The sequence below is a fragment of the Anarhichas minor genome, unplaced genomic scaffold (assembly GCF_050575085.1).
Source record: "Anarhichas minor isolate MPS153535 unplaced genomic scaffold, ASM5057508v1 ptg000017l, whole genome shotgun sequence".
In the NCBI taxonomy this organism is placed as follows: Eukaryota; Metazoa; Chordata; class Actinopteri; order Perciformes; family Anarhichadidae; genus Anarhichas; species Anarhichas minor.
In genome coordinates, this window is record NW_027466463.1 from 16,265,211 (window position 1) to 16,289,283 (window position 24,073).

General features: G+C 42.1%; 2 protein-coding genes across 2 annotated transcripts; one reads left to right on the forward strand and one right to left on the reverse strand.

Annotated features, from left to right (window-relative positions):
• Positions 1–5,897: 5,897 nt before the first annotated feature.
• On the forward strand, positions 5,898–19,192 carry entpd1 (ectonucleoside triphosphate diphosphohydrolase 1). The gene is made up of 10 exons (XM_076092871.1): positions 5,898–6,054; positions 13,157–13,284; positions 13,731–13,848; positions 15,220–15,370; positions 15,776–15,935; positions 16,055–16,258; positions 16,436–16,693; positions 17,124–17,237; positions 17,368–17,505; positions 18,549–19,192. The coding sequence occupies exons 1-10, from the start codon at positions 6,039–6,041 to the stop codon at positions 18,753–18,755; spliced, it is 1,494 nt and encodes a 497-aa protein (XP_075948986.1). The 5' UTR covers positions 5,898–6,038; the 3' UTR covers positions 18,756–19,192.
• A 1,223-nt stretch (positions 19,193–20,415) lies between these two features.
• On the reverse strand, positions 20,416–23,988 carry LOC142951369 (potassium channel subfamily K member 1-like). Its single transcript, XM_076092872.1, has 3 exons — positions 23,582–23,988; positions 21,428–21,832; positions 20,416–20,720 (listed from the first exon to the last, which is right to left on the reverse strand). Exons 1-3 carry the CDS (start codon positions 23,931–23,933, stop codon positions 20,416–20,418), a joined length of 1,062 nt encoding a protein of 353 aa, XP_075948987.1. The 5' UTR covers positions 23,934–23,988.
• Positions 23,989–24,073: the final 85 nt, after the last annotated feature.

Here is a 24,073-nt window from a genome sequence, read left to right on the forward strand (position 1 = left end):
AAAAGTCATAGTGTACGATGAAAAATGTATTTTTACTAATAGAAAAAGTTTTATATTTTTATTAAAAAGTCAAGAGTACAATCAAAGATCTGTATGTCGTCTAGAGTCATAGTATGTTGTAAAAAGTAATAAAGTGAAAGTAGTATAGCATGTCGGAAAGTAATAAGTCATATTATAGCGTGTTAAAAAAAGTCATAGTATAAAATGTCGTGAAAAGTTTTTAAAAAGTCATAGTATAACATATCGAAAAAAGTCATAGCATGTAAAAAAAAAAGTCATCACCACCACAGAAACGTTTAGCATCATCTTCTGCTCTTCTGTCAGCGTCAATCACCTAAAATCAAAAAGATGTATGTGTGTACTACTTTAGGCCAACAGAGGGCAGTGTACCTCAATATATATGTAGAGGAAAATTCAACTGATGATACAATGTACATTTTGGTAAAACAATACCACTCAGTCATAAGTAATTTCACTATCCTGACCGTCAAAGAGTGAGACCACTGTGGTGCTGTAACAACGACAAATGTTGAGGCTGCTCTATAGCTGGTGAATAATGCGTCAACTCTACATGTCGACATAAAAAAGTGACTCAAATTATAGATGAAGAACCATAAATGCAATAAAGTTGTGATCGCTTGAAAAAGGATTCCCAGAACACAATCCGAGGCTGTCGCATGACCTCACTAGATCTGCTCACTGTAACAAAATGATTTCACATCCACGTAAATCCCCACAATCGTTTCTCTACTGCTTTCCACTAAATGTAAGGCAAGAAAGTTCCTCTTTCAGAGTGTCACATGACACACGAACAAAACAACGAAAAATGGATCTCCTATTTCCAAATATAAATGTGTGCCGACGTACAGCTTTCATGCGTGTAATTGCCACCAGTCAACAACAGGGAGGAGTATATTTCAGCTATTTCTGCCAAACAATCATGTTTCTTATCTCGCAGAAAAGTTCAAGCGACAAAAAGCCTCTTTGTTGACAATTTCTATTTCCTCTAAGGGCCAGGCGCCATGGTAACACTCCTCAGCGGGATGGGCTGTTACCCAAAAAAGGTCAGCGCGAGTGAAGAGGTCATATGAATTATGTATTAACCCTAACTCACTCTCTTTTTTTGATTGACCTCCAACTAATTATATTTTGTCCTTCACAAGGCTTCCCATTTTCTTTCTAATATAATATGGAACATGAGCCATTTATGGGCAGGGTGCCCTGCGCTGTGACCCCTCTGCTGCTGAAATGCTTTCATGTGTGGCTTAGGAAACTCATTTCTTATTACACTATGGCTATGTGTATGTCGAGCAAATTCTTTCCACGAGTTCTGTCAGTTTTTCCCAAACTTGCTCGCATTCCTTTCACCATCTCCGTCAACACAATGAAGATAGAAAACCGCAGAAAGTAAAGAAAAAGAGGATACAAGTATCTGGATCTTTTAAATATTGTATACTACAAAGAGCGTTGTTTCAAACATCTCAACCTGACCATGTTCGCACAGTCTATACTCGTGTCTCAGTGTGGTTGTGGATGATGAAAGGAGACAGGCACAGGGTAGAACATGGAGACTGAACCATTAATATCCTAAGAATGAACCAGAGATCAGTCTGCTGTCTACTTCACATCCCTGAGTCACTGGCTTCATAATGTCTTGTTACATTTATTTTCACTCTCTCTTCCTCTCTCTGTCTCTTTTTCACAGCTCAGTATCTTGCCACGCTTTAAGACTCACCATAATTCAATCAGGGAGCTCTTACTGGGATGTTAATGTTACACAATGTCCCACAAAAAGCATTGCGAGTGTTATCATATTCCTCCTTTGTTCGATCACGCTAATACGCTTTTTAAGCTTCTTTTTTTAGGAAATACGGGAGCTCTGATGAACTAACTGCTTGGTTTGGAACCAACATAATAAAACATAGATGGAAAGGGAATGGTTAAAAGTCAATATGTTTTATGCTTAAGGGATAAGCCTTGCATTATTGCCAACGAATAGAAAGCTAAAGTTAGTAGGGCTAAGATCTCTGATGACAATGCAATGTAAAGGTGTGAGTTGTTAGTATAACTATGATATTGGATGTTATATATATTCCAGTGGTACTTCATGATGAGAGTGCTAACTGGCAGATAGTGCCTTGTCCATCTGGGTTACACAGCCGAACAGCATCCTGATACAGACTGCGAGGCGGAGGTCTGACACCACAGAGTCGGAAGTCTCTGGCCAGAGGGAGGAATAAAAAATTAAAAACAAGTCAGTGCGTGTTTTTCGATGCATGTGCCATAAAGGGAGGAAACAAATGCACGGTCACAGCCAAGATGCTTCATGAACAACCCTGTCCAGCTGTTGTTGTGACAACTGTCATTCCCGACTGACTTGAGAAGCGGCATGTAGGGTAAAACACCACATTGAACCTCTTAAACAAACAGGAAATGACTTTTGATGTGCTTTTTAAATAGTGGGTCATGTTTGCCTCCCATTTGTAAGTGGGAGACATGGCGGTGCCAAGAAACCTCATTCTTCACTAACGGCTCTCTAATAAAGGCATTCAGGGATCATTCAGTTTATGAAAATCACCATCTTTTTTTAATGAAATACAAATTGCTTGATGTACAGCATTTAACCAAAGCCACCAAAGTTGACTGATGGCATTTGTGTTGTTGCTTCATTTCCAAAAGACAGCGTTCTAATACAGTAAAAGCAGTTTATTCAGCTTGAAACATCAACAAAACATCAGTAAATAAAACACAACAGGAAATAGAGCATTCCCTGATTATGCAGCTTGTTGACACATGTCATTGGAGTGACAATACAAAATTGAATAATGTACAGGGATCATTTTCAAGAGGTCAGCGTAGATGAACAAAGTACATTAAACATGAAATATTGTTGTATTGTATGGTTGCATTTCATTAAAAAGAACTGCTCCCCAGTAAAAGCCATCTGGGCTCCACTCAAGGAGAGAAGCCGTAGAAGTCAAACTTTGATTTATTGCTTGTCATGTTCCAGTGATTGCTGATTGAATATGTGGTCCAGTAAACGTCATGAGCCCTTCCTGTAAACCCTCTCAGTTCCTTCTTCTGTCTGTCAGTCAGTTTCCCTTCTTATCCCCGAGGAACCTCTAGATGTTGCATTAGTAAGCAATCTGTAAAATGCGGAAACGATCAATTGTGAAAGAGCTCAAAGAAGCATTCGAACACGTTGTGCCTGCAAAGGCTTCAGCAAGTTGATGCTCTTTATTTTAGATAACACACACTCTTATACTTTTCATGGTGTTGATGTGCCATTACCATTCAGATGTGTCACATTATGTCTCCCACTCAAAAAATGCATTAGATGTTGCTAGTGCTACTGGAAACCTCTGTGAAATGCACAGTAAACCTCTGGTGTTCGCCTTTGACGAAGAAACAGGGTGAGTCCAGGAAGACAAATCTCTCAGAAAACACCAGTGATGTTATCGGTCAAAGCCAACAAGGACTCAATATGCTAGACCTTGATCAAATAGTAGGATGCGTTTGCTTGTTTGAGGATGAAAGGGTGTGGTTTTATGTAGACCAGTGTCAACACTTAAAAGATGCTAAGGAAATTGAAAAATTCTCCATGAACGTCATGAAAACACATCCTGATGAGGGGATCTTTTGTGGGATGTGCTGAAGGAGTTGGTAAATGTCATGTGACTTAGATGTGCCTGATCACTTAAGTTTACTTTGTGAGTTGGGATGAGATGTTTAATCTGTGAGAGTAACATCATATATGTGCAATGAGGTGGTAACGATTTTATTCAAAGTGGCACGACATCCCACTTAGGGTGACCTCAAAGCACAATCATAGATGATCGGTGAAAGACTTGTGGAGTATTAATATACAGTAAAAACGAACTTGAGACAGAAAATCTCTGCATGTCACTGCACCTGAGGGGCAATGGCCAATATGGAAAAGGGCACATATTTACTTTTATATTTTGCTTTTTCGCTTTCCTGTCAAGAGCAAGATGTGGAGGCTGATACCACTCTCCCGTCTGTACAGCAAATATGAGACCACAGCCAGCAGCCGGTTATCTTAGCTTAGCATAATGACAGGAAACAGGGAAAACAGCGACCCTGGTTTTAAAAGTCATCTCGTCATAATCTCCCATATTATCATTTTTAGTATTGCTGAAACACATGTTGCAGAATTTGGCTCATTGTGCCAAAACTACACACACAAGCCAAATAACACTTGGAGATTAACATCTCACATTAATTAAACTCTTCAAATCAACAACAACACACTGATGTACTTTTTAAAAATAGAAAGTCTTCAGAAATAATTATATACAGCTTGATTTTTGCCATTCCAGGTTTTTAGAGCAACAAAAACAAACATGAAAAGCAGAATTACAGCACAGTAATCAATACGTTATGTTATACAACTTGACATTTTCACACTTTGGGTAGTGAGCAGATTAAGCAAGTGAGATATGAAGTCTTTATCTTTATGCTCAGCTAAGATAACTCAACTGGTCGTAGCCTTCATATTTACTGTACAGATATAAGCGTGGAATTGATCTTCTCATCCAACTCTCAGCAAGAAAGTGATCAGGCGTATTTCCCAAAATGTGGAACTATTATTTTGAACGTCCAGATGGACACACAGGAGCTTCTTGAACCGGCCTTTGTTTACCAATTTGGACCAACCAGATCAGCACTTATGGAGACACTTGGACTAACTGGAGATGAACTTGGGTAGAGGGACACTTGGAACCATCTAGACGGGTACGTGGGGGCACTTAAGACTCAACTTAGCCCAAGTAGCAGAGGCAGTGACCCCCCCCCCCCCCCCCTGCCCTCTCGCTGTGCTCACCACTGGATAAATAGATATTTACCATCACTAATGATGATTTTCATATTTAGTGACAGGCTGACGGAGCGTTTACAGATTCAAGCTGAACGATAGGACATTACTGCCATCTTGAAGGAAATACCCAGGATGTCATTTAGAAAACCATTAAATGAGGATTACTGTTGTCATAATTATGTGTGTTTGTCTTCTATCGCTGCACAAATTACTGAGAGCTCCAAGCTAAATAATACATACAAAGCATTTCCCTAATACAACTTGTGCTGCTCGCGCTATACACATTAGCGTGCATACTAATCACACGCATATATTAACGGTTTATTGCTGATGGTGGCAGATTGTTTCTCATACAAGTATCAGTGGTGGTTTATTGTTGTGGTTAAAGTGCAGCCCCCCCCCCCCTGTGACCATGGCTCAAACACAGCTTTGTTTTTCAGCCTTGGTAAAAGTGTGTACACACACACACACACACACACACACACACACACACACACACAGGTAGTGTCAATGCCATGGCTCTTGACTCAAGGTCTCTTTATCATCCGGAACTGAAAGAATTCGGACTTTATGCCTTTTACAGTTAACTTTACAGGCTCTGTATTTGAGGTTAAAGACTTCAGTAGAGTCATTTAGAGACCAATTTCTTTCAACAGATTACATCTATAAAAAAGAGGGTGCCGGGTATCAGGGATTTAAGCAGAGTTCACCGGCTGCCTTTTCTCCAAGATCCTTCAAGCTCCCATCCAGATCTAACACTGCTTTCATGTTTGACCCAGTTTTGCAAGACGGTGGCAATGACGAAGAGGCAGAAGGAAAACGATGAAAAAGACACCAGTGGAAGACAGCGCGAGTGTTAAGGCAATGAGACAGATTAAGAGGGAGATGCAAAAAGAGAATGACAAAGGTGGAGAGAGAGAGAGAGAGGAAGAGAAAGGGGAAAACGAAAGACGCCTGGGAAGGAGGGGATTGGGCTGAGCAGGAGGGAGGAGGGAAGCTCTGCTTCTCCTAATAAAGAGAGTGTATGTGAAAGGAGGTGCTGAAAAGCATTAGACTGAGCAGAGAGCTGTGTTACCAGAGAGAGAGAAAGGAAGAGAGAGGGTTAGAGAGAAAGAGGGGGAGACAGAGAGGAGAGAGAGAGAGCGGGAGAGAGGGGGGCAAAGAATAGAAAGAGCATTGTGTTGCTGCTGAGAAAGAACCCATGTCTGCACAAAGAGGTAGGTGTACTGCTATGACTGGCACACATGCACAGATACACACACACACACACATACATGCATGCACACACAAGAGCGGGAAGTCCTTATCACACAGTGTATCCAGCAGCAGGATGTACCAGAAGCTGGTACAGAAAATGTTAAGTATCAGGTGAGTGTGTGTTCTCTTCCAACTGTGTGACTTGCCTTATTGCATGTAGCAGCTGTGTAACAGTGTGAGGCAGGTGTGTGACTTTTCCATAGCATGTGCGTATGGACGGCATAAGCAGGTGCCTCTGTGTGTGTGTGTGTGCGTGTTGTGTGTGTTTTGCATGTGGGATTCAGCAGGAGGTTTAGGGTCCGTGTGATTGTGTTTGTGAGGATAAACAGTGGCACGCTTACAGAGGCACTCTCAAGATCATGTGAGGTTTATGGTAGTTTGTCAGGGCAGAGTGCATGTGACTGAGGGTAATGGCGCAACTTTATCTGATTAATTCTTTTTAACTATGGTTTAATTGGTAAAATTGGTGAGCACCACTATTGAAATTCAATTTACCTCCATCAATTGATGTGAGAGCAGAAATCTCAAACTGTGTTTGTTTGTAATTTGGGTGACTTGATCCCTTTAACATAAACGAATAACATCCTTTGCCCCCAAAAATGATATCTTATCTAAAGTGTCAAGATACGGCTCTCCATGTATAAAAAGGTCAGTTCACCCAAATTACAAAAGAATTGTGTGCCATGCAGATAGTTTTGGTTTTAAATGCTGAGATTTAAAATATATAGTGTCTCTGCCATTACAATGCAGGAGAATGGAATTGCATCAGTGGTTCTCACTTTAGACTACATTTAAAACAAGTCAAAAAACAATATGTTAAAAAAGGCAACTGGCCCTCTATGAAGGTAAAAATAAACTCCAAATTTATATTCGTGGCTAATATTTCACTCCAACTAGGGATGTTCAGCAAGATCCTTCAGAATAAAACAACAATGGATTTTCTTTGTGTGCATCTGTGCTGGAGGTCAGGGTAGACCAGACAGGGTTAGTGTCAGTCCGTCCTGTAGACGAGGTCAGGCTGGTCAGGACACCAGTGAGGACAGACCACTTCCCTGTGGCGGGCAGAGATGCTTCCTCTCTTTTCTAATCATATGACGCTGCCAGAGGTTCCCTTTTTACAGGAAGCAGCAGACCATGCCGTTTCACAACAGCCGGGACGAGAGTATTTATAAAGCCGAGTGTTGTCTCTTTTTAACGTTTAGGAAAAACAAAGTTTACATGATTAATTGGAAAAACTTGATGCAAGAAGCCCAGTGACAACTCAAGGACACAGTGTTGGGTCTGCTTATATAATCAAGTGCAAGAGTTCAATACTTTCACACAGAACGACAACGTTCAGCAGTAAAAAAGTGAGTTTTTTTTTAACAGGGTTCATTTTTCTGAACTTTTGCACAGCAAATAAAAGGCGTCAACAAATCACGATGTGCGGAATGTTTAAAGTTACCCCTATATTTATGAAAACAACAATAACACGGAGGTCTAAACCAAGCTGGCAAACTTTATTACTCCTTTCAACCTTGACAAAGGCAGCGCAGATCCACTCCTTCACTTCTTTCCTTTCATAATAACAGCCCAAGACATATAATATTGAACAATGAGTACTTTAACTTTGGCTACCTGCTAAACATTTTACAGCCGATACTTGTTTACTAAAAATGTTGTGCATGACTTCACCTTGTAAGTATTTTTTCATTGCCAGTTTTCCTTAGAGGATCTAAATACCTGGTGTTAGGCGGTTGTGGTGACTGCGCCTATGTAACACATGTATTACCTCTACAATATTCATGTACATGTGTCCACACACAGGCTGATGACTCGTTAGAGCCTAACCATCAAAACAGCACAAGACATTTACGACCAGCCTCGGAGGGACGCTGTCTCGTCATTATGAAACCGCACACACGATTCTCAACCGTGTCACCCTTTGAGTCATCTTTGCTGTCTGTAAAGTAACAACCCTCTCAGTATCATGCTGATTCAGAACACCCTCCTTCTATCTCTTCCTCTGCTGCTTTTGCATATCTTTATCACATGAGATTAATGAGCCTGTAATCTCAGATCAACATGGGTGGAGGCTCTTATGTCATAGAGTATGTCCCGACCTGATAGGGCTTCAACACACTGCCAGTCCATAGTTGTGTGGTACTTTGTGTGAGGATGGCACAATAGGCAAACCTATAAACTTTGTATCGTGGCCTTTATGTACGTGTGTGTGAGGCCCTGTGTTTGTATGAGAACTTTAATGTGCTGTACTGTGCAAACTTACAAAAAAACAGTTTGAACTTTAGACTTCTTTTGGCAGAATGAGGGCATTTGCTGTTTTTAAGTCAGCGATTCAATTAAAGTTTAGGTTTTAGGGAATGAATGTAGTCAACGGTCAACTTGAGGCAAGACGAATGTGTGTTAGGCAGTAAAAATGGCTTTGTGCTGTGAACGGTATGTTTTCTGACACAGTTGTTGGTCGTTGTTTTTGTGGGGTCATGATCAGAACGCTGCTTGTCTAAGCAACACTCACTTCTTCTCAAGGCAACAGATGTTAATGTTAAATCTAGAGTTTCTCTTGACCGTATTACCTTACAAGTAAAAGTTAGATCAAAGTTAGTTGGCTTGTTAAAAACCTCTTAAAATCCTTAAAATGTTTGCATTGAACTCATTAAAAAAAGGACCCCTAGAGATCCACTTAGTGATAGCAGATGTTATGTTTTCCACTTCTATTTCTCAGAGCTGTCCTTTCTCCACTACTCCTGTCTTTCCTCATAGTTTGAACCATCGTAGCCTCACCTTAACACTACATTTCTGTTTACAGAAGGGTCGGAAATGGAAAGAGTGCGTAGGCTTATATGCGTTTTGGAAGATGGGGACACTTTGTTTTGATCCAAAGTGTTGGGTGTTTCAGTAATATATTACTTTTAGCAGTAATGAAGAAATAAAACGCTAGGATTTCGTTAATATTATTCCATGAATTTAAGTCTTTATTGTTTTCATCATTCATCCACAACAGCGCCACCAGGAACAAAAGTCATATTGCCGAAATTTGACGGCTGAGGAGTCAGACTCTACGTTTTCTAAATGGGTATACTAGCATTACTCTCAGTTTATCATATTGATTAGGCTTTACAATATCGCCCACAACTGGATTTGTAATGAACTGCAATAAACCTGAGCTTCTGTGGTTTAAATACTTGCTATAAAATTACCCTCTTCCATTTACAACACATTGTTCTACACAGACAGTAATTAAACAATTTAGCACCTTGCCAAACACTGGTCCTCACATCTACATATGAAGGGTTAACCTTGGTTTCAGGCTTGAGATTAGACTAGGTTTGGGATTGGGTTGGGGTTAGGCATGCAGTTGGGGGTAATTAGGGAATGTGTTATATCAATAAAAATCCTCACAACCACAAAACACACAAATATGTGTGTTCTTGTGGCCTAAAAGCCTGCGGTCCAGCCAGTGTTGACGTTCCAAGAGAGTTCCTCTCTCATGCTTTTAATTCGTTTCTTAGGTAAACTCTGTTCTCTGTCTCAACATGTGTTTGTGACTATGTATGTGTATCGAGCTGCCAACGGCATCATCATCATCATCATCATCATCAGTAAGTGGTTACACACAATGCACTAACAGTCTGCTTCTACTTTAATCTGAAAGCAAATTTACGAGGAAATTTGACTGGAAATGAAATGTTCCGTGTCCTTTAAACACCTCTCAAACCTCACTGGACGGAAAGGCGAGGTTCAGGCAGCTTTTACAGCTCTACTGTTACTACTTCCCCTCACGGAAGTAACTGGGGGTTTTCTTAATTGGCACCAGCCTTCAATAATACAGTCGTTTATTAATGGTTGTTTACTTCACCAGCAGAAACATCACAGCTGCTCTCACACATTCATGAAAAAAAACTAGTGAGAATATAAATCAAGGCATGTGAAGACGTTGTAAAACAAGTACACGCATGCAGCAATCGCATGTGTTTCATGCTTCATTGCAGCTGCATACCGCCTTCGAGGAAAAAGCTTAAGGAATCCCGTAATCCCTTTGAAGCTATATGCGTTTATGGCTTGTATGGCGTAGCGCTGACAGTCACGCAGTCAGAGTTTGGACCTCCAGTAAGATCGGCCCTGTATGAGCCTTTGGTGTGTTTACTTCAGGATGTCCATGTCTTGTATTTTGTGTTGACAGTTAATATCTTCAGATTTTTCACTTTCATATCAATGAAGTCCAATTTATTTCTTCATGCACTGTAAAAAAAAAGTTAAAGACAACTGAAAGCAACTTTCCTCCCTGAACTTTAGATTTGTGTTTGTCCAGGATAAACTGGAGGGAGTTGTCTCTTTGTCTCAGCACAGCTCCACCCAGACTCCCTCGGCTTTTGTTCCAACATCTGGCAAACGCTGACGACAAGTTGTAAATCAAAATCCATTCAAGAAACATTAGGGTGACATCACAAGTTTTAGCATTTTTCTAGTTCCACGGCTATCATCCAAGTGTCAGAGGCTCATTCATGTGTAGGGATCACATCAGTGCAGAGAGCAATCACAGACCTGTCACGTGCATTTGAAGATGTCTCTCTCTCCTTTCATACTTCCACAGTTTGGACATTTTTTTTTATCTCTGGCGGTGCTTTGTATATTTCATTGTTACTTTTATTGAGGTAATATCATATTTAGTGATTGTACATGAAATAAGGAATGGTAATTATTCATTATACATCGATATGAATTATTATTCGTATTTTCAGACTGAAAGCGGTGTTTGTTGTCGGCGTTTTAATGCATGGGCTCACCAAGGCTCAACTGGATGCTCCGCGTATAAAAAAAAAGGCAGCGAGGCAACGACACAACTTGCCAAGAGATCATTTTTCTAGCGGCTGTTTGATACAGTCTGCCTACAGTGATCCTGCCTGCACCGTTTAGTGACGCATTCTGTGACAAAGAGGTATGGAGAAGATTTCATCTGGGTGACAAAATGATGGTCATCTACAGAATACAGCGTGAATATGATACATAGCTGGACTACTCCCAGATTGTATCTGGTTCAAACAGCCCCTGGATAATGTTTCAAAAAGAGGTGAACTTTGGTTGTTTGCTCAGTAGAATGGCATCGTCAAACAATTACAGGATACTTTGTGGTGGCTCCATGTGTGTGTGTGTGTGTGTGTGTGTGTGTGTGTGCACTTCCTTCCTTAATGTGCGAGGCTTTGAGTTAGCTCTCTCAAGGAGAGGAAGGGAATGATGAGTGGTATAAATAACAATTTGACAGGAATTCTCTTGTTTAGACATGCCTATACGTACGTATGTGTGCAGCAAGACAGCAGGGAAATAACTGAATGGATCTGTGAATGGATCAACAGATTTGCAGGCAAGTCATGTTTTGGGTCCACACTCACAAGCCCACACACCAGCAACCCCTATTCTTTTAACACACACACACACACACACACACACAGCCTCAGAGAAAAGCAGGGGATTCCGATCCGTCACAGAGATGACATCACAGCCTGCCAGTGATAAAAACAGCTAAACAAGGGAGTCCCCACTTCCCCTCCCTCCTACACATCCCAGAGAATGAACACAGAGAGAGAGAGTAGTGCTGGGGTGAGTGACTCTTATTAGTTCACAGAAAGAAAGAGAGAGAGAGAGAGAGAGAGAGAGAGAGAGAGAGAGAGAGAGAGAGAGAGAGAGTCCTTTTAAGGGGTTCACATGCACACAAGCGTGCGTCGACACACGCACAAACACACTTTAGCTGTGTCTCCATAGTGACCGGCTTTGCTGCTCCGGCTTGGGGAGGAAATGCCAAACTCAGTTCTTCAGCACAGCTCTAATCCACGACGGAAAAACCTCTCATCTTATCACTCTGCTACCTCCCTCGGTCCATTCTCCCCTCCCCATATTTTCCACTCTTTTATTCTCTCACCCCTCCCTCCCTCCCTCCCTCTCTCTCTCTCTCTCTCTCTCTCTCTCTCTCTCTCTCTCTCTCTCTCTCTGTGTGCCTCTCCAACTACCCTGTCAGTGGTAACTTCATTGAAGTAGACAACAGAGGTAAGTACTCTTTTTCGCTGTCTGTTAACCAGTCTCTCTCTCTCTCTCTCTCGCTCTTAGTTTCAGTCTCTGTGTGTTTTCCCACAGTAGACAGTGATCAGGTTTATCATTGCTGCATGTCCCGTGTCCCTGTCGATGTGTACTGTGCTCTACAGTTGGGTCACTTTCTACAATGACTGTACTTTGCCAGCTGCCATGTGCACCTAGATAGTGTCTGCTAGTTTGCTTACCCTGGTGATAATCAAACGCCCATGTGTGCCTGTGTGCACAAGTGTGTATTTTACAGTTCAGGCTCGTCTCCTGTTCATCACTCTTTACCATCACTATAGCCTTGTGAATACAGACTGCTTGTTACACCCTGTTTTGTCCCTTTGTACAGTAAACTGGGAATATATACACTCAGATAATCTACAATAGCATCTGTGTGTGTGTGTGTGTGTGTGTGTGTTTCGAATCCCATTGTCAGACAAAGCAGTAGCAGAGACGGCGAACAAATATATTTAGGATTAAAATAATACCGAGAGCAGGGTGTTGAAATCATTCATTATTGTTGGCTAACAGTGACTCTTTGCTAAAGCTTTAATCATGATAGGTCATCATTTTTTGATTGTATGGCACATGCTTTGTATAAACACGTCAACTATTTCCACCAGGTGTTTCCCTTTTGAACATGTTCCAAGTGGAAGTCTTGTTGATCTCTCCGCATTAGCTCAGGACTTTGATGAATCAATGAACAGCTTAGCTTAAAACCAAATCAGTAAAATCCATCTGTAGCCATTGGTTACAAAACAACACAATTAAAGACATTTGCAAACACCCTCCCCCCCCCCCCCCCCCCCCACAGGCTCTCTCTCTCTCATACATACAAACACACACATGCTGTGACATCACGCACATCTGGATGCAAGATTGGCTAACACACCATTCCTCTTTCCCCATCTTCCCCTTTCTGCCCCGGCAACCCTCTCACTTCTCCTTCCCGTCCGTCTGTCTGTCTGTCCGTCTGTCCGCCCCCGCTCTCAGAGATGAAAGAGAAGAACCCCTGGCACACGCCGGTGACCATCATCATCACTGTGATTGGTGTCATAGCGATTGTTGCCTTGGTGACGGTAGCAGTTTTGCAGAACAGGCCCCTCTCCCAAAAGTACAAGGTACGGTAGAGGAAAATACCAAAGTGTTGTAGCCTGTGTGGGGTGTGTGCCCAATGCATCACTGTGGGATCTCTGTGCAATGTCCACAAGCCAAATATGGTCTCTTGTCAATATGACCTCAACCTGTACTTCTGGTTCTAGAAATCCACTTCCAAATAAGGTCGGCGGATGTGGATAAGAATTTTGAATCACCACTCCTTTTTGTCACCAATGCAGGCCGAGAAAGAGAAACACAGCTATCATTGATTACAACGTCTAGAGTGCTGTTCTACATAGTTTCAGCACTAACACTGTTTTATTTGCACAGATAAGTGCTTTAGTTCCGGAAAGTTTGTCTGGGGGATATACAGCCATTATACTTCAAGTGCATGTCTGGATGGAAGTCATCCAGAGTAAAACGGTCCCCGAGTACTGAACTGGAATTCCTACTTCTGTCTCCACTCAAGTATGGGATTGTGCTGGATGCTGGCTCCTCCCACACAGCTCTGTATATCTACGAGTGGCCAGCTGAGAAGGATAACAACACTGGAAGAGTTGAACAGAAGCATTCCTGCAAAGTGGACGGTATGTGCTGCACAATGTCGTCACATGTACACACTATACCCTCACATTCGCGTATGCAACCACTAATGCATGCTAATGCAAATATTTAGGAAAGCGCAATCATGAACATGTACATACACAGTTCACTAAGAGCGTTCAGTGTTCTTCAATATTCAAATTATGCAGCACTAGAACAATACACTTTAAAGTGTCTTAATGTGTAAAACAGTACTTGTTGATACCAATTTCTAATAAGACATACTTTTTAATGGCTTAATAAGTTGTAAATAATGTAATTGGTTATCACTTAATCGTTTCAGCTCTAAACCAATTACATCCTGTAAAAGGCATCTGCAGCCAAAAACTATTAACATTTACAACTCCGCAGTTTATGGATTGTTGTACTGGAAGAGACATGTATTAATAGTTGACTTACATTTATGGCTGTGGATGTAAATGCTGGATGATATGGCCCGTAAGATAAGCTAGTTACCTGCTGCTTATAGAACCATAACGTACAGATACGAGAGTGGAGAAGCAAAGGTACGTCCCAAACTATTCCCCTAACAAATGATTTATTCATCATTGATAAAGCCATTAGTTACAACATAACAATTCATAGAAAGTGGTACCTACAGTGCATGTGTTGTACGCATGTGTAGATGTAAAGTCAAGGTATATTTTGTCCTGGAACTGGCATGGAAATCCAAATGTGTCTGTCCAGAGTGCCTCAGTCTCAAGGCAATCTTCTTATGCAACCAAATCTCTCTGAATTATTAAAGCAACTTTAAATACAAAACATATAACAGTCTGTCAAACTGACTCAGCTTCTCTTCTGTAAATTTATTTAACTGCTGCTTTCTATCGCTGTCGGCGCGAGGGCCTCCATCTTTTTGTAATTTACATTGGCTATCAAAGCTTTTTAAGTAGCTGGGCTGAGTGCCACTATCTGGCTAAGGAAGTCAGAAAGTGTTGTGATATAAACTAAAGCTTTGCTGGTTTTGGTCTTTTCATGGGATTGGTGAAGACAAACATAGAATACAAACAGGCCTTTAACCCAGCTGAGAGGTGAACACAAATAGGGAGGAGATGCACATACATGCTGGATATCTAATCAGGGATATCACTGGCTGTAATCTTGCTCACTGGGAACCTCAATTTAGGGGTTGAGTACCTACTTAAGGGAGTAAAGCATGCTTCCAGGAAGCGGACATCTTGATGACGTCATCCCCAATCTTTTTTTTTCTCCATAGCAATTTCCTCGCCAGTTAATGGATTTGTACAGATGACCTTAAATTCCTAAGCAGGCTAGGGTCTCTGATTATGTTTTACGGTCGCTACATTTAAGCTCAACGACTTCAACCTCCTCTTGACATTTTGCTCAACTTGCAGGCCCAGGCATCTCCAGCTACGCGTCCGCTCCACTGAATGCAGGGAAGTCTCTGAGAGAATGCATGCAGAAGGCCGAGAAGTGGGTGCCCAGCAAAAGACACCACGAGACGCCTCTTTATCTGGGGGCTACTGCCGGAATGAGATTGCTTAAGTACGGCAAACGTGCACACACACACACACACACACACACACACACACACACACACACACACACACACACACACACACACACACACACATCCCCGTAATCCATCATAAAACGTGCGTCCACAAAAAGTAACACACCATGCGTTTTCATGCCGACACACTGACGTATCCTAAGCTTTCTCTCTATAACTGTTTGTGCTGGCAGTCGAGGTGCTATAATGTGTGGCCTCATGCCTGCTTTGTGATTTACCTCCACATGAACTTAACTGCCAAAGCACTATAGAGGGAACAACAGGAATATGTTACTGTCCGATCGATTATATACGTACGTCTATTATTTATGGAATGCTGCTGTAGTGATTTGAATTATGGATGTGAATTAGTCTAACGAATTTGTTGTTGTGTGCAGTATGGTGGACAGCGTGGCGTCAGACAAAGTCTTTCAGGCCGTGGAGGGAGCCCTGCAAAAATTCCCCTTTTCCTATCAGGGAGCGAGGTTACTCAGCGGCCAGGAGGAGGGCGCCTTTGGCTGGGTCACAGTCAACTACTTGGATGACCGCCTCAAACAGGTCCGCATGTCTGCATGCATGTCCATGCAAGTTTGTGCACTTTTAAACGTGCTTTCTGTGGATCAGTCAGCGTGCTCCTGCTGCCCACGGACTTTAATGCCTTTCTGTTTCTGCTGCAGGGCTTGGAAACCACCGGGGCCCTTGACCTTGGCGGGGCCTCCACTCAGATTAGCTTTGTATCCGATAATTATGACGGCTCAGAGTCACCTAGCAACTCAGTCACCTTCCGGCTTTATGGAAATGACTATAACCTGTACACTCACAGCTTCCTGTGTTACGGGAAAGACCAAGCGCACCGATTGAAGCTGGCACGCCAGACTCAAGTAAATTATTTTCTCTGTTGACATTAATGATGTGTTCAAATCTAATCTAATCTGTGATCATTTGAGATTGAATCATCTTTAAGAGTGATATGAAATGTGCAATAATGCTGACTTTCAATCTAATTAGCTTACTCTCTGCATCTCTTACGCCTCTCTATCGTGCTCTCTCTCTTCTAGTCAGGTCCAAATGCAGTAGCAGATCCTTGTTCCCACCCTGGGTACAATGCAACAAAGAAGTACTCTGTCCTCTATGACAGCCCCTGTGTGTCAGACAGGAAACCACAAAGAGCCCCTGCAACCTTCCACCACACCGGTACAGGAAACTTCCAACAATGCCAGGAAGTCGTTAAAAACGTCTTCAACTTTACCGACTGCAAATACAGCCACTGCTCTTTCAACGGGGTCTTCCAGCCAATATTGCAGGGAGGATTTGGGGTAATGTAACACAGTTATTGAGTTTTATTTATCATTACAAATAAAATATGTTTTTCTCACTTATATCTAGCGGTATCGAGCCACGCAGATACTTTTTTTGTATTATTTTATCTATGTTTGAGATTCCTGCCACTGCATCACTATAATGTAGGTGAATGGCATTGCATTTGTGTTGCACATTGCATTTTTAACTTTAACTGAATAATCTAGACCTAATAATCTAGTAAGGACAGTTTTCCTTGTAACTACTTTCTCCCAAAGAAATATTGAGAGTAACAAGAGATGTTGCTGTTGTTGTTGATTTTGCATATGTACGTAATGTCTTAGTCAGTGAGAATAAAACATTTATAAACTGATTACTTTAGTTGCTCAAGATAACAGGATAAGTTAGATTTCCCTTTGCCTCATCTCTTCCTCCCTCTCACTGCAGGCTTTCTCTGCTTACTACTTTGTGATGGACTTCCTCAATCTGACTGATACAACCGTCCCTCTGGAAGCTGTCAAGGAACAGCTAAAAACCTACTGTGCTACTCCATGGGATCAGGTCGGGGCATATTTATGCATCGATTACAAGCACAAAACAAATGTCCAGCCATATTTATCTGCTTTCCTGTCTTAAATCCTGCAGAATGCCTCTACTTAATGATATCACTGCATTTAACCCGCTTGAACAGATAGTGCAGCAGCACCCAAAAGCAAAACTAAAGTATCTGGCTGAGTACTGTTTCTCTGGCACGTACATCCTCACCCTGCTGACAGAAGGATACAACTTCACCTCAGTGACCTACTCCAACATTAAATTCATTGAAAAGGTCAGTAGATCACCGTCCACTCCTTTCCTACCTCACACCTCAGAGCATTAACGCCCTATGGATGTGTGTGCCCTTGTACTTCTATAAGGACAAACATGAATAAATCCGAAAGAGGTCTGCAAACTACAAGAAGCCTACAGGTCGGATCTAACAGGAAGTAACTGTTTCTGTGGCTTCCTGTTTATTCTTTGTTGGCGGCTGAAAACTGTCCGACTTGACCGCAGTTTGTTGTCACCAGGCGAGGCGCACTTCATCTCGAACGAGCTGACTTGTTTCATGAGACCAACAGGTCACAATTAACCAATGAGTATCCAGGCAGCAAAACCAACGTTTGTTATGATGACCGCAGAATCGTGCAACGCAGCAACCAGAAACGTGATAAGGTTGTCAAAAAACTTTATCACGTATGAACCCTTCTCATATGCGGTCTATGGTATGAACAGAGCAGTGAGAGGTGTTAATAGTTAGAAAAGCATAACAGACAATAAAAACAGGAATTATTAAAATGTTTTACAAATAGATTATATTCTAAATTAGTAGAATCAATATGATTTATTTAATATTGTGATTTATCACAGTAGGAAAAGCACAGCCAGCATGCATAATACCAGGACCCAGAAATTGAAGCTGAAAAATCTTCCAGGAAAAAGAAGTATAATCGGTGTGTATTTAGGTTTAGGTTAAAGTAAGTATTTTCTCTGTGCACTTGTATGATAAGAAAACAATTTGGTTTCAGGTTAGGTTGAACGTTCAAGGTTTCTTTTACCGTCTCCCTAAAGAGAAAATTGTATTGGATTACAGGAATTGCTGCATAAAAACATGTTATGTTCATGTCACCAGCAGAACATCATGTAGTGATGGTTAAGATTAGCAGCAAGAGAATAAAAATTCTCCAATCAAATTCCACTTTAGCATAAGTAAAAATATTTATGAAAGTAGAAGTGAGTACCCCACACAGTACAGTGTACCTCCAACCTGTACTGGCCTGCAGTACATCAATAAATGACAGTGATAGTTTTCCCGCTTCCCGTGTTTGTTTCCAGATAAAAGGCAGTGATGCCGGCTGGACGCTGGGCTACATGTTGAATCTGACCAATATGATTCCAGCTGAGGCTGCTGACTCTCCCCCTCTGCCCCACGCCGGCTACGTCTCCATAGTCAGCATCATCGCAGTACTGATCTTCATCCTCTTCCTCTTCAGCTTGCGCCCTCTATGGCCCTGCTGCTCCAAACAGCAACAGATCGTATAGAAAACACATGCGTGTGTGTGTGCGTGTGTGTGTGTGTGTACATACGATGTATGTACGAGTGACGGCAAGTGAGGGAATGTTTGTGAGAGCAAGTGTGTGTTGGTGTGTTCTACCAATTTTTGAATAACTCAACTTTACACTTTGCAACTTTTGTGGGGAGGTGAAAGGTCAACGTCTACTGCACATCAACAGTCCTGCAGCTCATGTGGATCCAATGACATTCCAGAAGGACAAATACTTCCTCTACTCTTTCTACAGAGTGAGTGTTGCTTCTCCGGTTGAAGGACAGTTTTTGTGTGTTGTGTGGGTGTATGTATGAATTTGAATGGGTGGTTGAGTGTGTGCGTACCTATATCAGTCTGCATGTGTCTTGAACTATGATGTGAATATGATACTGTAATGTATAAATAAATAAAATAACCCATGTTTATATAAAATGTTTGAATCGCTTGTCATTCGTAAAAATATAATCAATTATAAAATGTTTAATGTTGCATGATTTATTTACATTTTATGCAGAAAGCTGATTGGATTTTATAAAAACTACCATGACAAAGTTTTGCTCTCGATTAAAAGCAGAAAATTGACAATGAAAACAGGAGCAAAATGATCTTTGGTAGACACATTATATCCTTTTATCGATTGTAATTTGAACCCATTTTTGTTTCATTAGCTCATGAGTGAAATAGATAATTTAAAAAAGCAACATGCTCCCTCACCCTCAGTTGTGACAATGACACATTCTTGCATAGTTAAATGTTTTATGAAACTTTCCCCTGAGCAGCATTAGAGATAAAATCCCAGTAGCAAAAAACTCAAGTAACTCTTTTGTGTATAAGATGCCAGTGCTGCCCTCTAGTGGTGAGAGGGCACACATTACATGATGATTACCACATTGAGATGTATATTCAATGTCCAGTTTATGAGGTACAGTGTAAGACAACAGCCTCGCAATACATCTTCCCTTTATGGAAATCATAATTTTTGTTGTTGTTGTTGAAATAGTTTTAGAAAAACGTTGATTCAACTTTATGATAATTATGGAGGCTGCAGTTTGTGGTGCTGTTGAACTATTTTGCATTATACTGAGAGGTTTCTATTATTTTGTCCACCCAATTCACATCAATAACCTTTTCTAGGAATCCTATCACATAATGTACAGTAGGCCAACTGATGGCAACGCCTGATTCCCCTCTAGTGCTGCTATTCATCTTCCAACAAGAAGGCAAATTTCCTATGCAAATACCACCATAGATTATACAAAGTGCGAAGAGCGGGTGTGAAATCCTCCAGAGCAAACTGTGCCACTTTGGAATTACGGCATCAAGGCTTTGGCAGGAAGTGGAACCTTGTGGGGCTTCCCTCCGTTTGGGGGCCCAGCCCTTCCTCTGTGTCACAGATAGAGCTCTTATCTGCAGGGAATGGGAGCTACATGAGAAAACAATGCCATCCAGATAATCTGTGGGTGGTTCCTGCTGTTGCGCCACAAAAAGTCTGTTGGTGTTGGCAATTGCAGAAAGTGATTAAGTGACCCAGCTTACACGTACATGTACACACAAGTGTGCTCAGGCTCCTTTTGACCTCATGCATAGACATTTCGAGGTCAAAGCCGGTGTGTCCTGAGCAGTCATGATTTTGATTGCAATTTCCAGACAATCTGTCATCTCAGTTTGCTGTTGGCAGCAGATCCCGATGCTGGGGTGTAAGGCGTTGACTTGCTGTCCAGCCGTAGGGACGCAGCCTGTTCCGACACAGAAGGGATGACCGGTAGTTGATCTGTGACGTGATTCGAGGGCTCGCTCTGCTCGTCGCTCAGGTGATCCTGGTCGATGATGTTGGTGGTCTCGGAGTCCAGCTCCCGAACTTTTTCTTGGTAGAACCTCTGTGCGAGATGTCTCGTCTGGGGAAGCTCGTAGCACGTCTCCAGCACCACCAGCACAAACACCAAGCCCAGCAGCAAGTAGACTGGGAGAGCAAACACACACACACACACACACACACACACACACACACACACACACACACACACACACACAGACACAATGGAAGCATGACGAATCAAAGACCGGGGATTTATAAGATCACATCAAGGTTTGGTGATTACATAAAGGGTGTAGTAGCTTGCAGTCTTTGCTTTGTTTAACCTGTCAATCAGAAAAGCTAAAGTGGTAAAAGGTGGAAAACATGATGAACATATTACCAATGTGTAACAAAAAATGTCTTACTATTTCACTGTGTTTATTGTCATGTACCAAGCCAAATTCCTTTGTATGTGCAAACATACTTGGCAATAAACCGTTTCTGATATGCTGATATTCTGTTAGCATGCTGATGTTAGCCTTTAGCTCAAGGCACCGCTGGTACAGCCTCACAGAGCAGCTAGCACGGCTGCAGACTCTTCCTCTTGTTGCTTTTTCCCTGTGAAATACTGGATATTTTTTCTTCTCTGGGGCTCTAAAAATCATTCAGTTGAAACATGACAAGCCGTCTTCGGTTGAACGGCTTACAACTCATAGACTTATCCTGATTGAATTGGTCCCCACCCAACAAGGTTGGGAACCACTTGTCTGCAGGATGAGAATACATAATGGTTTACGTTTTTCTTTTTCTTTTTGGAGATAAAAGGCTTCCACCTGTAAGCAAAGCACTACCTTCAGCCACCTTCCTCTCACCTGTAATGGCCAGCCTGTAGAGGTGTGGGTGTGGGTTGTCCTCTTTACTCTGGATCTCTCCGGGGACATAATCCCCGAGGCCAATGGTCGTCAGAGAGATGAAACAGAAATACAGAGACTCCAGAAAATCCCACTCCTTCTCCAGGCTGACTAAGATCCACGCAGGGATGATGAGGACTAGCAGGACCGTGATGATGGTAAGGCAGACAGCGTGTATGGCGGCTAGCTTTGATTTAGACATGGCCCATCGACGGTGGAAATAGGCCAATGGAAGTCGAGTCACCAGGACCATAATCCTCTGCACCACAACAGTGAGGAAGAAAAGGGTAACTGGGATGCCAAAGAGGGAGTAGAACATGCAGAAGGCCTTCCCTTCGTCTGAGAGAGGAACAGAGTGGCCATAACCTGAAAACACAGCAAAACATGCAGCCTTGCCTTAATTACAGGGGTGGAATAAGAGGTGGGATTATTCTCCAGGACACCCTGTGAAGCTCTACACACGTGTATAACAATAATTATTTATAGGAAAAAAAGCAAAGGCATTATTAACATTTGTAACCCCAGACTCGATAGTAGTGGTGTAACGGACACACGACAACGGCAACATCGGGCATGTCCACACATATGAAGAGACACCATCTGGTCTGTCAGCGACGGGGACACTCCGGTGTAGAAAACAAAGGATTTCTAAATCTGGTTAAAATGCTTGAGCCACGCTACGAAATCCCCTCACGCACCCACTTCAGTGTGAAGCTTGTTCCAGGCCTCTAAGAGAAGGAAAAGACTGTGACCGCTTTCACCACGGCGGAGTGGAGATGCATAGTCCGGTTGCTGCAGACACGCCCCCTCTGTGACAGTCACACAGGCATACACCTGGTGCAGGTGCTGACAGAAGTATCAGAGTGGAAGCTAGACACGCCCAATAGTAATATCACTACAGAAAGGTCTACCCTCTCCCCAGGCAATGTAGATATTCTCATCTTTTTGAAAATAATGTCACAGTAATGGTAAACTTTGTCTATTTGAATGACATAACCTGACAGGAAGTAAACATTGACCCAAGTTGTTGCCAATCAGTTCAGTGTGAACAGTGGAAGCTAGCTCACCGGCTGTTTCTTTCTTTCAATATTGATCAAAGGCCGAGGGTCTCAACATACCTCATGTTGCACTTAAACTTAACAGAATTCTTGAATGTTTTATTTTTATTTATTTATTTCATTTTGTTTCAAATTGGACATCTTCAATATTTTTGTTTTCATGTAAGACTATAGCCCAAAGTTCTTTTCTTTAAGTGTTCTTGAAGTTCTTTAATTAATAAATGGAAAGCAAAGTTATATTTGTCTCCTCCCCTTTTCTCTGTTGATCCGAACCGTGACTCAAGAACCGTGATCCGAAACCGAACCGTGAGGTTTGTGATCCGTTGCACCCCTACTCGATAGTATACAATATAGTGTGAAACACATATTTCTTATGGGCTGTCAACATTAATAGCTGCAATGTAACTAAATGGATAAGGATAAACACAATGCTAAAGGGATTTTCCACAATCTGGCAAATCAAAAAGTTGTGAGAAAAGTTTTTTTGGTTACTGGTGTATAAAGTATAAATGTCCCCATCCACTCTAAAGTGTCTTTTGTTTGTTGTAACTTCACTTTTGGCTCTTGGGCCTTCACGATGCAGAATGATGTGCAGAGTTTGACACCAGAAGCCTGTTTTCACATTCTTCTGCCAAAGGGGGAACAGTTTATTTGTGCTCAGCTTAAATCAAATCAAGTTCAACATGTGTACATACAGTAGGCCTACACCAGCAGGATTGTTGAGCTATTCAACTTACACAAGAAGGGGTCTTTAACTGAAGGAGGAGACGTCTTTAGTCTATAGAACTTTTGAAGCGGAAAATATCTGGAAAATATGTATATTTGAACATTCTTGATTGAGAGTGACATTTTATGAAATTGAAAGAAGTATCTTTGAATTTTTCTTTCAGAAAAAAACATATAAGTGATTATTAAAAGCAGGGTAGCCTATTTTCATAAGCAGTAAGTTACCACAAAAGCCTTTGTATCTCGTCACTTATCAGAAAGTGCTGCCCAATAACAGGAAAAACCACTGTTTGGTGTCCACACCTTACAGTTTTGTCTCCCGGGGCCTCACCTGTTGTGGTCAGCACGGTGCTGGTGAAGAACAGGGAGGACACGAAGTCCCAGTTCCGATTGGTGTTGTTACCCAGCACGGTCACTCCGTAATTACTGGCCTCTAGCGCGCGGGCCAGAAGCTCTTCCAGGCGCGCGTCGGACACACAGGTGTTATTGCTCAGGAAGTCCTGCCGGGCCGCCTTCAGCTCCTCACGGAGCTCCTGCTCGTAGGGCTGCTCGATGGCGGAGAAGATCCCGGCGCCGATTATGAGGTAAAGGATGTAACCGACAACCAGCAGCGCAAAATTCAGCGCGGACTGGTGGCGCTCCGCAAACCGAGCGCACCAGCTGTCGTTACAGCTGCGGACCATCCCTCCACTTCCCCCTTAACTCTTTAATGACACTTGATTAACAACAAAGCGCGCTTCAATTAAACAGACAGCAAGCCTGTTGTTTTTTAGCAGTGTCTTCTATCCTCTCTAACCAGTGGATGGCCACGTCTTCCTCATTC

Excerpts from the sequence above, each read along its gene's own strand:
- entpd1 (XM_076092871.1), top strand. Across the intron at positions 15,371-15,775 it reads GCCGGAATGAGATTGCTTAA|TATGGTGGACAGCGTGGCGT; the intron begins GTACGGCAAACG and ends TGTTGTGTGCAG. Across the intron at positions 15,936-16,054 it reads TGGATGACCGCCTCAAACAG|GGCTTGGAAACCACCGGGGC; the intron begins GTCCGCATGTCT and ends TTTCTGCTGCAG.
- LOC142951369 (XM_076092872.1), bottom strand. The coding sequence starts at position 23,933 with ATGGTCCGCAGCTGTAACGACAGCTGGTGCGCTCGGTTTGCGGAGCGC. Across the intron at positions 21,833-23,581 it reads CACCGTGCTGACCACAACAG|GTTATGGCCACTCTGTTCCT; the intron begins GTGAGGCCCCGG and ends CTGTGTTTTCAG. Across the intron at positions 20,721-21,427 it reads CTACAGGCTGGCCATTACAG|TCTACTTGCTGCTGGGCTTG; the intron begins GTGAGAGGAAGG and ends TTGCTCTCCCAG.